General features: G+C 41.1%; 1 protein-coding gene across 5 annotated transcripts in view; it reads right to left on the reverse strand.

The window, feature by feature from the left end:
- Positions 1 to 2,616: 2,616 nt before the first annotated feature.
- Positions 2,617 to 12,337, reverse strand: part of ORC2 (origin recognition complex subunit 2) — a 53,957-nt gene continuing 44,236 nt past the window's right edge. For 4 of the 5 annotated variants that reach the window (XM_019021808.4, XM_055379363.2, XM_019021809.3 and 1 more), the window contains 3 exons: positions 6,383 to 6,444; positions 5,745 to 5,863; positions 2,617 to 3,831 (listed from right to left, as the gene is read on the reverse strand). In XM_019021808.4, the coding sequence (XP_018877353.1) occupies positions 3,745 to 3,831; positions 5,745 to 5,863; positions 6,383 to 6,444 (268 nt within the window). In that variant the 3' untranslated portion in view covers positions 2,617 to 3,744. The other variant, XM_055379365.2, reaches the window with a different exon arrangement.

The following is a 12,337-nucleotide window of genomic DNA, read 5'->3' on the forward strand; positions in this document are numbered from 1 at the left end:
GGAGGGTAAGGTGGGTGGATCACTTGAGCCCAGGAGGTCAAGGCTGCAGTGAGCTGAGATGGCACCACTGCACTCTAACCTGGGTGACAGAGACCCTGTCTCAAAAACAAACACTTACAGACATTTCATATTTCACCTTCATATCCTCACAACTACTGCCTTTTGTGTAGTAAGTGTTCAAATTTAGGCTATTCAGGATTATTCTGGAAGAGTAATTTGACCTCACAGAATATAAAAAGTACATTCTGAACAATGCCACTGCTTCCACATTTGAATTAGCTGGAACAAAGAGCAAACTTCTAAAGTTATTTTGTTTAAAAGTTAGGCAAAATCTATTTATCAGCCCCCAAACCAACTGATCTTCTTTTATTTTGAGACAGGGTCTCACTCTGTTACCCACCAGGCTGGAGTGCAGGGGCATGATCACAGCTCACTGCAGCCTCAGCTTTCCTGGGCTCAGATGATCGATCCACCTAAGCCTTCTGAGTAGCTGGGACTACATGGTGCATGCCACCATGCCCAGCTAATTTTTTGTATTTTTAGCAGAGACAGGGTTTCGCCATGTTGGCCAGGCTGGTCTCGAACTCCTGGCCTCAAGAGATTGGCCTGCCTTGGCCTCCCAAAGTGCTGGGATTACAGGTGTGAGCTACCGCGCCTGTTTCCACTGAATTTTTTTTTTTTTTTTTTTTTTTTTTGAGACGGAGTCTTGCTCTGTCGCCCAAGCTGGAGTGCGGTGGCGCGATCTTGGCTCACTGCAAGCTCTGTCTCCTGGGTTCACGCCATTCTCCTGCCTCAGCCTCTCGAGTAGCTGGGACTACAGGCGCCCGTGACCACACCCGGCTAATTTTTTGTATTTTTAGTAGAGACGGGGTTTCACCGTGTTAGCCAGGATGGTCTCGATCTCCTGACCTCGTGATCCGCCTGCCTCGGCCTCCCAAAGTGCTGGGATTACAGGCGTGAGCCACTGCGCCCGGCCTCCACTGATCTTTTATATGAGTGAAGTGATCATGTATTAAAATAACAAACGATGCTAAGAAAGTCCAGTTTCTGGACTACTGTGAGAACTAATTTAGCAGTCCTTGCACAATAAATTCAGCACTGTGGCAAATTTATAAACAATAAATGTTTGACATCTGTGCCTTTTTTTTTTTTTTTGCAATTTTATTAAGAGTACCCAGAAAACCTTTCAAGGTTTCAGTAGATCTGTTCAATCTTGCCAGAAGCAAGTTAACATAGTAGAAGAAATTAGAGCCTTATCAGTCAAGACATAACTGCTAGAGCCTCAGGGACACCGATGCGGACACAAGTCAACAAACAGCATACAATAATGTGCCAAGATCTTCATCAGATCTGTAAGATGCACTCATAAAACTTCTTTTGAAGAACTTAAAAATATTTTTAGTAAAAAACCAGCACTACAAATTTATAAAGTGATTCTATCCAAATTGGCTTTTTATTTATTAATAATAAAGTCTACTGACACATACTGCTTGCAAATAGTATAGACACAAAAATTATAAAAATAAACCAGTAGATATTTAGGGCAGATGCAAAAATTTGCACATTAGGTCATTATAAACTAGATATATTAAGCAAAAAAAGCAAGGTGCAAACCAGCAAGTGTGATATATTACCAATTGTGTTTTTAAAAGGAGAAAGACAGATACTTTTACATATGCATAGACGATATCTGGAAGAATACTTAAGAAAATGCTATCAGTGGTTGCCTAAAGAACTGGGTGGATCAGGGAGTGGGCAGGAAACTCACTTTCACTGAATATCCTTTGGTACTATTAAAAAATTTTTTTAAATCACATTTATGTACAAATTTGTTTAAACATTTTGACTAGAGGTTATATTTAAGACTAAGCCCTTGGCCAGGCATAGTGGCTCACCCCTGATCCCAGCACTTTGGGAGGCCGAGGCAGGATCACTTGAGGTCAGGAATTCGAGACCAGCCTGGCCAACATGGTGAAACCCCATCTCTGCTAAAAATTCAAAAACTAGCCAGGCGTGGTGGCATGTGCCTGTAGTCCCAGCTCAGGAGGCTGAGGCACGAGAATCACTTGAACCCAGGAGGCGGAGGCTGCTGTAAGCTTAGATCACGCCACTGCACTCTAGACTGGATGACAGTGCAATTCCATCTAAGAAAAAAAAAAAAAAAAAGACTAAGCTCATGGACTTAACATAAAATTACTTTTTAAAAAAATGATTTAAAAAAAAAAAAAGACAAGGTCTTGCTCTGCACCCAGACTGGAGTGCAGTGGCACAATCATAGCTCACTGTAATCTTGAACCCCTGGGCTCAAGCGATCCTCCTGCCTCAGCCTCCACAGCAGCTAGGACTATAGGCATGGGCCACCATGCCCGGATGATTTTTTAAATTTTTTGTAGAGACAAGGTCTCACTATGTTGCCCAGGCTGTTCTTAAACTCCTGGGCTCCAGAGATCCTCCTGCCTTGGCCTCCCAAAGTGTTGTGATTACAGGCATAAGCCATTATGCCTGGCCAAAATTACTTAATTATATGCCACAAGAAAAATTATTTAAAAATTCCAAGGATTTTTGGAAATATTTTCATGAAAGAGGTTTACAAGATAAGAAATGAGTGAGAAATGCTAACGTAGTACATATTTTATTGCAGTGATATTTTCAGGAAGAACTTCATTTCCAAGTGTCAAATATTTCAGGGGGTATGTGATGACTGTAAGCTGACAACAGTAGCCAAGGTGAGCCTTTTTTCTTTCCTAAGAAAAACGTCTCGCACAAATATTCAGGAGGCTTGAAATCATCACTTTAAGGAAAAAACTGAAATATCTTAACAGTGAGTTTTAAGTCTACTTGACAGAGGAATCAAGATTAATTTACAGCCAGCCATTAATATGCTACTCACCTGCATGTTATTCAAGAAAAGAAAAATATGTCAATATACAAGAATAATGAAATGTTTTATTTTTTGTCTTGAAAACAATTACTAAAATGTAATTCAGGATTTTATTTCTCTAGCCTGGCTTCTCACTGGTATCATGAAGGTCATGGCACAGACAATAACTGTTCCAAATATATGACGTATTGTTCCTGTGCTTTCTAGGCTGGGTAGATACCCTATATACTCTGTTTTTCCCATTATCCCAACTGAATAGTATTATAATATATTCCCTCCCCTGCCCCCACCAAGTACATAGCCTCAATCCAAAAGGAGAAAGCTGGATCACTCACCTCTTCCCAATCTACACCTTTTAAGTTGTTTTAGAAACAATAAGAGATGACCTGCCCTCTCCATTACACTCGTTGGTTCTGACACACAGAATAGCAAACAAAGCCAATTTACGTGATGCCCATGTCTTTATACTTCCACACTCTGGAACAAACACACTTGCAAACAATCAGCTCGGGGAGTGTTAAAAGGCCCTCAAAAAATTCAGAATATCTCTAAGTATAAAATAATTCAAAAACATCCAGTTCCAAATAGTCCCTGAGCACACTGTTCATTCCAGCAAGAAGTCTCCAGAGAGGTAATGAATGAAAGGCACATTTTCTCCAACTTGAGGACCGCTGCATAGTACTAGACGGTACCAGCCAGGCTGATCAAAAAGTTCTAATTGAGGACATCCCCCCCTTCCCAAATTTAAATCTTGTATGCTGGAAAAATAATTTAATGTCAGATGTAAACACAACACTTTCAACTAGAGGAGTGGCATCTGGGGTACAACCCTTCCATGGGAGATTCAAGAATAAAGGAAAGCTTCAAGCCTCCTCTTCTTCCTTTTCCAAGAAATCAGTCAATGTTCCATTATCAACAGGAATTAATAAATACTCTACTCCATCAGTTCCCTGAAAGATTTAAGAATACCTGTACGTTAGTCATTCATAAGAGGTATATGAACTCTTCTATTGTAGAGGCTAAAGAAAAAATGAATTTATTTCTTTGATGTAATTTTTAAATATATAAGTATAAAAAGGCAAAAGGGCACACAGTCATATATACTTAAATATATGGAGTTATAGTTAAACAGCCTTATAGTGGAAAAGACAACTAACTAGAGGGTGGGTAAGTGGGTATTTATTTTTTTTCATTGTGCTTTAGATCATTCTTCACCTTCCTGCCCTGTTTAGAATCTAACACTATTGATGTCTGTGTCCTTTCTTCCTCCTTTCAGCAAGAACCTTCCCTGTTGGCTTTTAAATATTTAATACATTCAAGTGTGTCCAATTTTTCAGTAACCCTCACTACACACCTTCATTCCTCTCCATCTATCACATTATCTTTGCACTTCTCCAAGCAAGTTGGCTGTGATGGCAGTCTCCATTTCCACACTTCTCATTCAACACAGTTCAACTGAGCTACTGTTCCCATTATCACATCGTTTGCTTAGACCATCAGGAATTTTATATTCCTAAATCTCACAGATATTTTCAGTCTTAATCTTTTTGGCCTCTCAGCAGCATCTGACACTGCTGACTATTTTCTCTGCATTAAAACATGCTTCTCTTGGCTTCTGTGACATCACATCCTGGTTTTCTTCCTAGTTCTCTGGCTGTTTCTCTCACCTCTGCAGGCTTATCCTTTACTTTTGTTAAATGTCAGACTTCTGGCTTTATCTCCTAGCTCTCTATTCTCACTAAATGTCCTCCCTTTAGGTAGTACCCCCAATGCCTGGTTTCAGTTATAATCTAAATATATAAGAATCATAATCTTCTCTCTCCAACCCAGATCTTTCCTCTGGTTTCTTGTCCTAGGTATCCAACTGCATAGTTGACATTTCCATTTGGAAATCTCAAAGGAACCTCAAACAGAGTTGTCTAAACTGATTAAGATCATGAACTCATCATCTGTCTCCCTAAAATGTCACTCTTTCAGTGTGTGTGTTTTGTTCTTTTTGAAATAGGGTTTCACTCTGTTGCCCAGGCTGGAGTGTGGTGGCACGATCATGGCTTACTGCAGCCTTCACCTCCAAGGCTCAAGTGATCCTCCCACCTCAGCCTCCTGGGCAGCTGGGACTACAGGTACAGCTGCGTGCCACCACAACCAGCTCTTTTTTTTTTTTTTTTCTTTCATAGACAGGGTCTCCTGTGTTGCCAGGCTGGTCTCGAACTCCTGGGCTCAAATGATCTACCCACCTCGGCCTCCCAAAGTGCTGGGATCACAGGTGTGAGCCACCACGCCTGGCCTCCTAGTCTTCCTTTAGATCTCAGCTCAGTGGTCTCTTCTGATATCTATCCATAATTAGGTCAAATCCACCTATTTAAATAAACTCTTTCAGAACTATGTACCTTCTAATCATAGGACTTCCTTACAGTTAAAATGTTATGTGTGCGATTACTTGACTAATGTCCATCTCCCCCATTAGACTTTAAGCTCCATAAGAAAAGCAATCAGGTTTTTGCTTACTACTGTATCCTAATACTTAGTGCAATATCTATGTAGTTAGTACTCAATAAATACAGACCAAATTAATGAATGAGCAAGAGGGAAAAAACAAAAGAACAGGATTATTTGACTCACCATGTTTCTAATTGCCTATTACTCTGGACTAGAACATGTGAGTTTACTGCTCTGCTCTGAAGCAGGGTACTTCTACCATGGCTCTTTCTACAAACTCAAATGGCACATCCCCTAAATGAATCTCTGTGACTCAACATGGAACATCAGTTTCAAAATCAGGTCTAAGTCAAAGGTATATGTGTCCTTAAGTAAATGATACGGACTATTCCTGGCATACAATGCTATAATAGTGGAGTCTTACCTTCTTTGTTCTTATAAGCTTGTGGTCCCTAAATTCAGTTAACTGGGCCCGGAGTGTCAGATCACTATTGACGAGGAATGCCTCCCGACACTGCTGGTAAAAATCTTGAAAAGAAAGGCCTGGCAAGTTCAAAAGGATATGAACATAAGTCAGCACTTAAGACATGACCCAATATACAAACACCCATACAAAAGAACAGAATAAAAGTGCTATTTGCATGTTATCCCAGAGCAGTGAACAAGTATTGATAGGACTTTTAAAGAAGGAACAAGTAAGTCATGAGAGCAGAACAATTATTAAATGTTTGTTGAAATCATTTTTGCCAAAGGGGAAGAAAATCTCCTAAGATGCCTAGAATATGAAAAATATGTACTTAGCAGATACACATCCATAGTTAGCACAGAAAATTTTAAAAGTAAGCTGGGTTTGTCTTTCAATTTGTGTTGGCAAACACCTTGCTCAGCAGTGGATCTGTAGAGCTGCTTGAAACAAATTTGCTATGTGGCAGACATACCCATCATGAGTGACCACTTACTCACTGCTATGAAAAACTGCACTGCTGTCATTAAATTCCAGAGACAGGAAATGTACAGGGTAAAACAAAAATTACACAATTGAATGTCATAAATATTGGATACCAATATAAGAAGGGTTATCCTGGTTGTCCAGCTGGTACTTTATTAGTAGCCTGAAAATTCCCCTAAAAAAAAAAACAACAGGAATTTAAATCCAAAAATGTTAACATCAAAAGGTAACAACTAATAGTAAAATACACAAAGAAAATGTCAAGTACTTGGCCTATCTGCATTATCTTCTGTTCCTCCAAGGAATATCATATCCTTGCCTACTTAAACAGAAAGCTTTCTAATTTCTTTTTTTTTTTTTTTTTGAGACGGAGTCTTGCTCTGTTGCCCAGGCTGGAATGCAGTGGCGTGATGTTGGCTCACTGCAAGCTCTGCCTCCCGGGTTCACGCCATTCTCCTGCCTCAGCCTCCCAAGTAGCTGGGACTACAGGTGCCCACCACCACGCCTGGCTAAATTTTTTGTATTTTTAGTAGAGATGGGGTTTCACCGTGTTAGCCAGGATGGTCTCGATCTCCTGATCTCGTGATCCGCCCGTCTCGGCCTCCCAAAGTGCTGGGATTACAGGCGTGAGCCACTGTACCCGGCCCGCTTTTTTATTTCTTCTAAAGAAAAATATAGGCTGAGTGTGGTGCCTCACACCTATAATCTCACCCCTTTGGGAGACTGAGGTGGGAGGACTGCTTGAGCCCAGGAGTTTGAGACCACCCTGGCCAATATAGTGAGACTCTGTCTCTATAAAAAATTAAAAAATTAGCCAGGCATACTGGTATGCGCCTATGGTCTCAGCTACTCGGGAGGCTGAGGTGCAAAGATCACTTGAGGCTGGGAGCTTGAGGCTGTACTTGAGTGACAGACACCCTGTCTCAAAAAAATAAAATATGAAAGTATTTTTTTCTTACTTTTTAGGTTAGTGTTGGTAGAAAAGCTGGAATACAGAATAACATCTAAAGAGAAAAATATCAATCCCATATCCATTAACACTTGGTGTTGAGATCATATTGGGTATGCTATTATCTCAAATCTTTGTGCAATGAGGCGGGTGGAAATAACATAAATTCACACATTTATATACTGCATATACCACTTTATACCTTGCTTCTTCACTTTTTGATTCTTCCCACGTCTTTTTTTTTTTTTTTTTGAGACAGAGTTTCGCTCTTGTTGCCCAGGCTGGAGTGCAATGGCGCAATCTTGGCTCACCGCAACCTCTGTCTCCCGGGTTCAAGCGATTCTCCTGCCTCAGCCTCCGAGTAGCTGGGATTACAGGCATGTGCCACCACCCCAGCTAATTTTGTATTTTTAGTAGAGACGGGGTTTCGCCATGTTGGTCAGGCTGGTCTTGAACTCCCAACCTCAGGTGATCCACCCGCCTCGGCCTGATTTTTCCCATGTCTTTAAAACTTCTCCTAAACAAGTTTTTCTTTTCTTTTTTTCTTTTGCCACATGTAAGAAGAACTTAAGGAAGTTTTAACAGCTGCTTATCTACCATGTACCATAAACTTACCATTTCCCTATTGGTTTGGATGTTTACATTATTTCTAAGTTTAGATTAAAAATAACTCTTAATGGATGACTGGATACAGAAAAAATAATTCAGCACTAAATAAAACTGTACGTATTTCTTCGTATTTTGAATTATTCCATGGAAGAGTGAACCAAGTAGAATTATGGGGTTAGAAGCAGTATTACACAAACTAAGACTCCCATCAGTCCTTGGGTGTGCCAAAAATTCAAAACTTATATGAATTTTCATTGTTATGCAGGTCCAGAAAACAATTACTATAATCATATTTTGGATCATCTCAATGAACACTTTTTTTTTTTTGAGACAGAATCTCGCTGTTGCCCAGGCTGGAGTGCAGTGGTGCGATCTTGGCTCACTGCAACCTTGGCCTCCCAGGTTCAAGCGATTTTCATGCCTCAGACTCCTGAGTAGTTGCGATTACAGGTGGACACCACCACGCCCAGCTAATTTTTTATATTTTTAGTAGACACGAGGTTTTACCATGTTGGCCAGGCTGGTCCTGAACTCCTGGCGTCAAGTGATCCGCCCACTTCAGCCTCCCAAAGTGCTAGGATTATAGGAGTGAGCCACCGCATCCGGCCCTCAATGACTACTTTTTAACTAGGTACTACTACTAACTCCAGAGCTGAATTTTGGTTAAAATTTTTATTCAATCACATACCAAGTAAAGTCTAAATGATACTGGAGTTTGCAGAATCAAGCAAAATTTCAAAATAGTTTAAATAAGAAAATGTTGAGGCTAGCACACAGACATTTAGGCATGCCAAACTAAAAAATACTTGCATTAGACTGGGCATGGTGGCTCATGCCTGTAATCCCAGCACTTTGGGAGGTCAAGGTGGGTGGATCAGTTGAGGTCAAGAGTTCAAGACCAGCCTGCCCAACATGGTGAAACTCCATCTCTACTAAAAATACAAAAATTAGCCAGGTGTGGTGGTGCATGCCTCTAGTCCCAGCTACTTGTGGGATGCTGAGGCATGAAAATTCCTTAAACCCCAGAGAGGGAGGTTGCAGTGAGCCGAGATCTTGCCACTGCACTCCAGCCTTGGCGACACCATGAGTCTCCATCTCAAAAAAAAAAAAAACTTGCATCAGCGTAGCCAGTGCCATATTTAACGTTTTGAGTTCTCACACTGCATGGACCCTCAACTTTACACACAGCAACTTCCAACAGTCCTTCAGCAGTTAAGGACTTTTATTATTAGTAATAACAAAACAGATGAAGACTTTGTCCCCAATTCCATCAAAAAATTTCATTAGATAACCATTTAATGCCTATTTCAATTTTTTAATTTTATTTTATTTTATTTTGAGACGGAGTCTCGCTCTGTCGCCCAGGCTGGAGTGCAGTGGTGCGATCTCGGCTCACCGCAAGCTCCACCTCCTAGGTTCACGCCATTCTCCTGCCTCTGCCTCCTGAGCAGCTGGGACCTCGGGTGCCCGCCACCACGCCCGGCTAATTTTTTAGTAGAGATGGGATTTCACCATGTTAGCCAGGATGGTCTTGATCTCCTGACCTCGTGATCCGCCCGCCTTGGCCTCACAAAGTGCTGGGATTACAGGCGTGAGCCACTGTGCCCAGCTTTTTTTTTTTTTTTTTTTTGAGACAGAGTCTCACTCTGTTGCACAGGCTGGAGTGCAGTGGTGTGATCTTAGCTCAGTGCAACCTTTACCTCCTGGGTTCAAGCGATTCTCCCTCCTCAGCCTCCCAAGTAGTTGGGATTACAGGCATGCACCACCATGCCCAGCTGATTTTTTAATTTTTAGTAGAGATGCGGTTTCACCATGTTGGCCAGGCTGGTCTCGAACTCCTGACCTCAAACGATCTGCCTGCTTCACCCTCTCAAAGTGCTGAGATTACAAGCATGAGCCACCGCGCCCAGCCTGCATATTTCAATATTAATGCAAGGCTTTATTTTTACTTTTTGTAGAGATGGGGTCTACGTTGCCCAGGTTCGTCTCAAACTCCTGGCCTCATGCAATCTTCCCTCCTCAGGCTCCCAAAGTAGTAGAATTATAGGGGTGAGCCACTATGCCTGGCCGAGTCGAATGCTAATCTCATCTTCAGTGTTCAAATCAGCTTTACAGAGTAACAACATTCATTAAAATTAGCATTTGAGGGTTAACATTTGAGTCTTGTGGTGATGGTACAGCTGAGTGTATACATGGAGGTGGCAGTCATACAAGGCTACAAGTGACAAAACTGCACAGAATTTACACACACACACACACACGAGTGCAGCATGTATAATAGTGAAATCCAAATATGGATGGGATTATAACAATGTCAATTTCTTGGTTCTGATGCTGTACTGTGTTTATATGAGATGGTGGTGGTTGGTGGAAGTTGGTGCTTTGGGAGGAGGGTACATGAGACTTCCCTGCATGTATTTTTGTAGCTTCTTCTGAATCTATAATCATCTCACAACAAAAAGTTAATCCCTCCACCACAAACACACAGGTAAAAGAAAAATAAATGGAAAATAAATTGCTGGGAGGGGGGGAGGGGTAAAAAAAAAAAAAGATATCCCCAAAGTCCCTGTGTACACTATCCTCTATCAATTCCCCTTTATTCTTCTCCAGGGTTGGTACCTAATTATTTTTTTATTATTTTTAGTACCTAAAAAGACCTAATTCCATGGACATTTTAAACTTTTATTCATACTGATATATACATTTGAACGCTATATATTTTATATGGTTTTATTTCTACAACAAACATCTGTTCAGTTCAGCATTTGTCCTAAACGAAAATATCTGGTTTGGACAATATATATCGTCACACTACTATCATCCCATATAAGTCAAAATCCTGGCTGCCAATGCTGCTTCTAAACCAAGAATGCAGCTGTGCTGTGGCTTCAACTCTGCTCACTGATTTATCATTCTGTTGCATTGAGATGTTTGTATTTTGAGCCAGGGTATTTATTTTTAAATTCTGTCTATTATGCTGTGTGTTTGGAACAAGAGGGGTTGAAAGGAAAGAGTGAGAAGTATTATGCCATCTTGAGCACAAGTGTCCCTTCGTTGCTCTTTAAAAACAAAAAAAGAAATTGTCTCTGCTAGACTTGCTTGTTCCCTCTTTTTTTTCTTTTTTCTTCTTTCTTTTTTTTTTTTTTGAGACAGAGGCTCATTCTGTCACCCAGGCTGGAGTGCAGTGGCGTGATCTTGGCTTACTGCAACCTCCGCCTCCTGGGTTCAAGCGATTCTCCCACTTCAGCCTCCCAAGTAGCTGGGATTACAGGTGTGTGCCACCAAGTCCGGCTAATTTTTGTGTTTTTAGTAGAGACAGGGTTTCAGCATGTTGACCAGGCTAGTCTCGAACTCCTGACTTCAAGTGATCCACCCACTTTGGCCTCCCAAAGTGCTGGGATTACAGGTGTGAGCTACCACACCCAGCCGACTGTTTATTCTTTAGGAAACTAAATTTTCTTTCAAATTTAAAACAAAAAAATTCATTTACATTTTGACTAATTTATAGATCTAATACCTGTTTTTCTGGAGACAGGGTCTTGCTCTATCACCCAGGCTGGAGTGCAGTGGCGCAATCTCGGCTCCCTTCAGCCTCCTCAGCTGAGACTATGGGTGTACACCACCACACTCAATTAATTTTTAAAATTTTTTGTAGAGATGTAGTCTCCCTATGTTGCCCAGGCTGGTCTCAAGGTCCCAGCTGGAGCAATCCTCCTGCCTTAGCTTCGCATAGTGTTGGGATTACAGGCTTGAGCCACTGTGCCTGGCAAGTCTAACACATTTCTAACTTGGAAATAATTGCTACTCTTATAATATTTAATCTACCCACCCAAGAACACAATATTTCTTTTCATCTATCCAGCTCTTAATTATCTATTCTCAGCAAGGTTTGTTATTTTTCAACACTTCATCTTGTTAAATATAATTCTATAATTTTATGCTTTTGTCAGGGGGTAAAGTTTGTTACTAAAAGCTTCTTTCAACAGGCTAATTATGCAATTTCTTTATTATTTTTTTGAGACAGAGCTTGCTCTGTCACGTAGGCTGGAGTGCAGTGGTGCAATCTCAGCTCACTGCAACCTCTGCCTCCTGGGTTCAAGCAATTCTCCGGCCTCAGCCTCTTGAGTAGCTGAGACTACAGGTGCGTGCCACCACACCTGGCTAATTTTTGTATTTTTGGTAGAGATGGGGTTTCCCCATGTCGGCCAGGCTGGTCTCGAACTCCTGACCTCAAGTGACCCACCTGCCTTGGCCTCCCAAAGTGCTGGTATTACAGGTGTAGGCCACTGCGTCCAGCTAATTATGCAATTTATTTTTTGCTGGCTTATGCTATAACCAGCTTGCATTTATTAATTCAGATATGCCTCTAGGTTAGGCTGCTGTAAGGGCTTGACTGGAGACATTATACAGTGATGTTTAAGAGCATGAGTTTTGGAGCTGGCATATCTGGATCAAAGTCTTTGTGCCACTGACTATCCACCTTAGTTAGGATCAAATGACGTAATGCATA

The sequence above is a fragment of the Gorilla gorilla genome, chromosome 11 (assembly GCF_029281585.2).
Source record: "Gorilla gorilla gorilla isolate KB3781 chromosome 11, NHGRI_mGorGor1-v2.1_pri, whole genome shotgun sequence".
NCBI classification, from domain to species: Eukaryota; Metazoa; Chordata; class Mammalia; order Primates; family Hominidae; genus Gorilla; species Gorilla gorilla.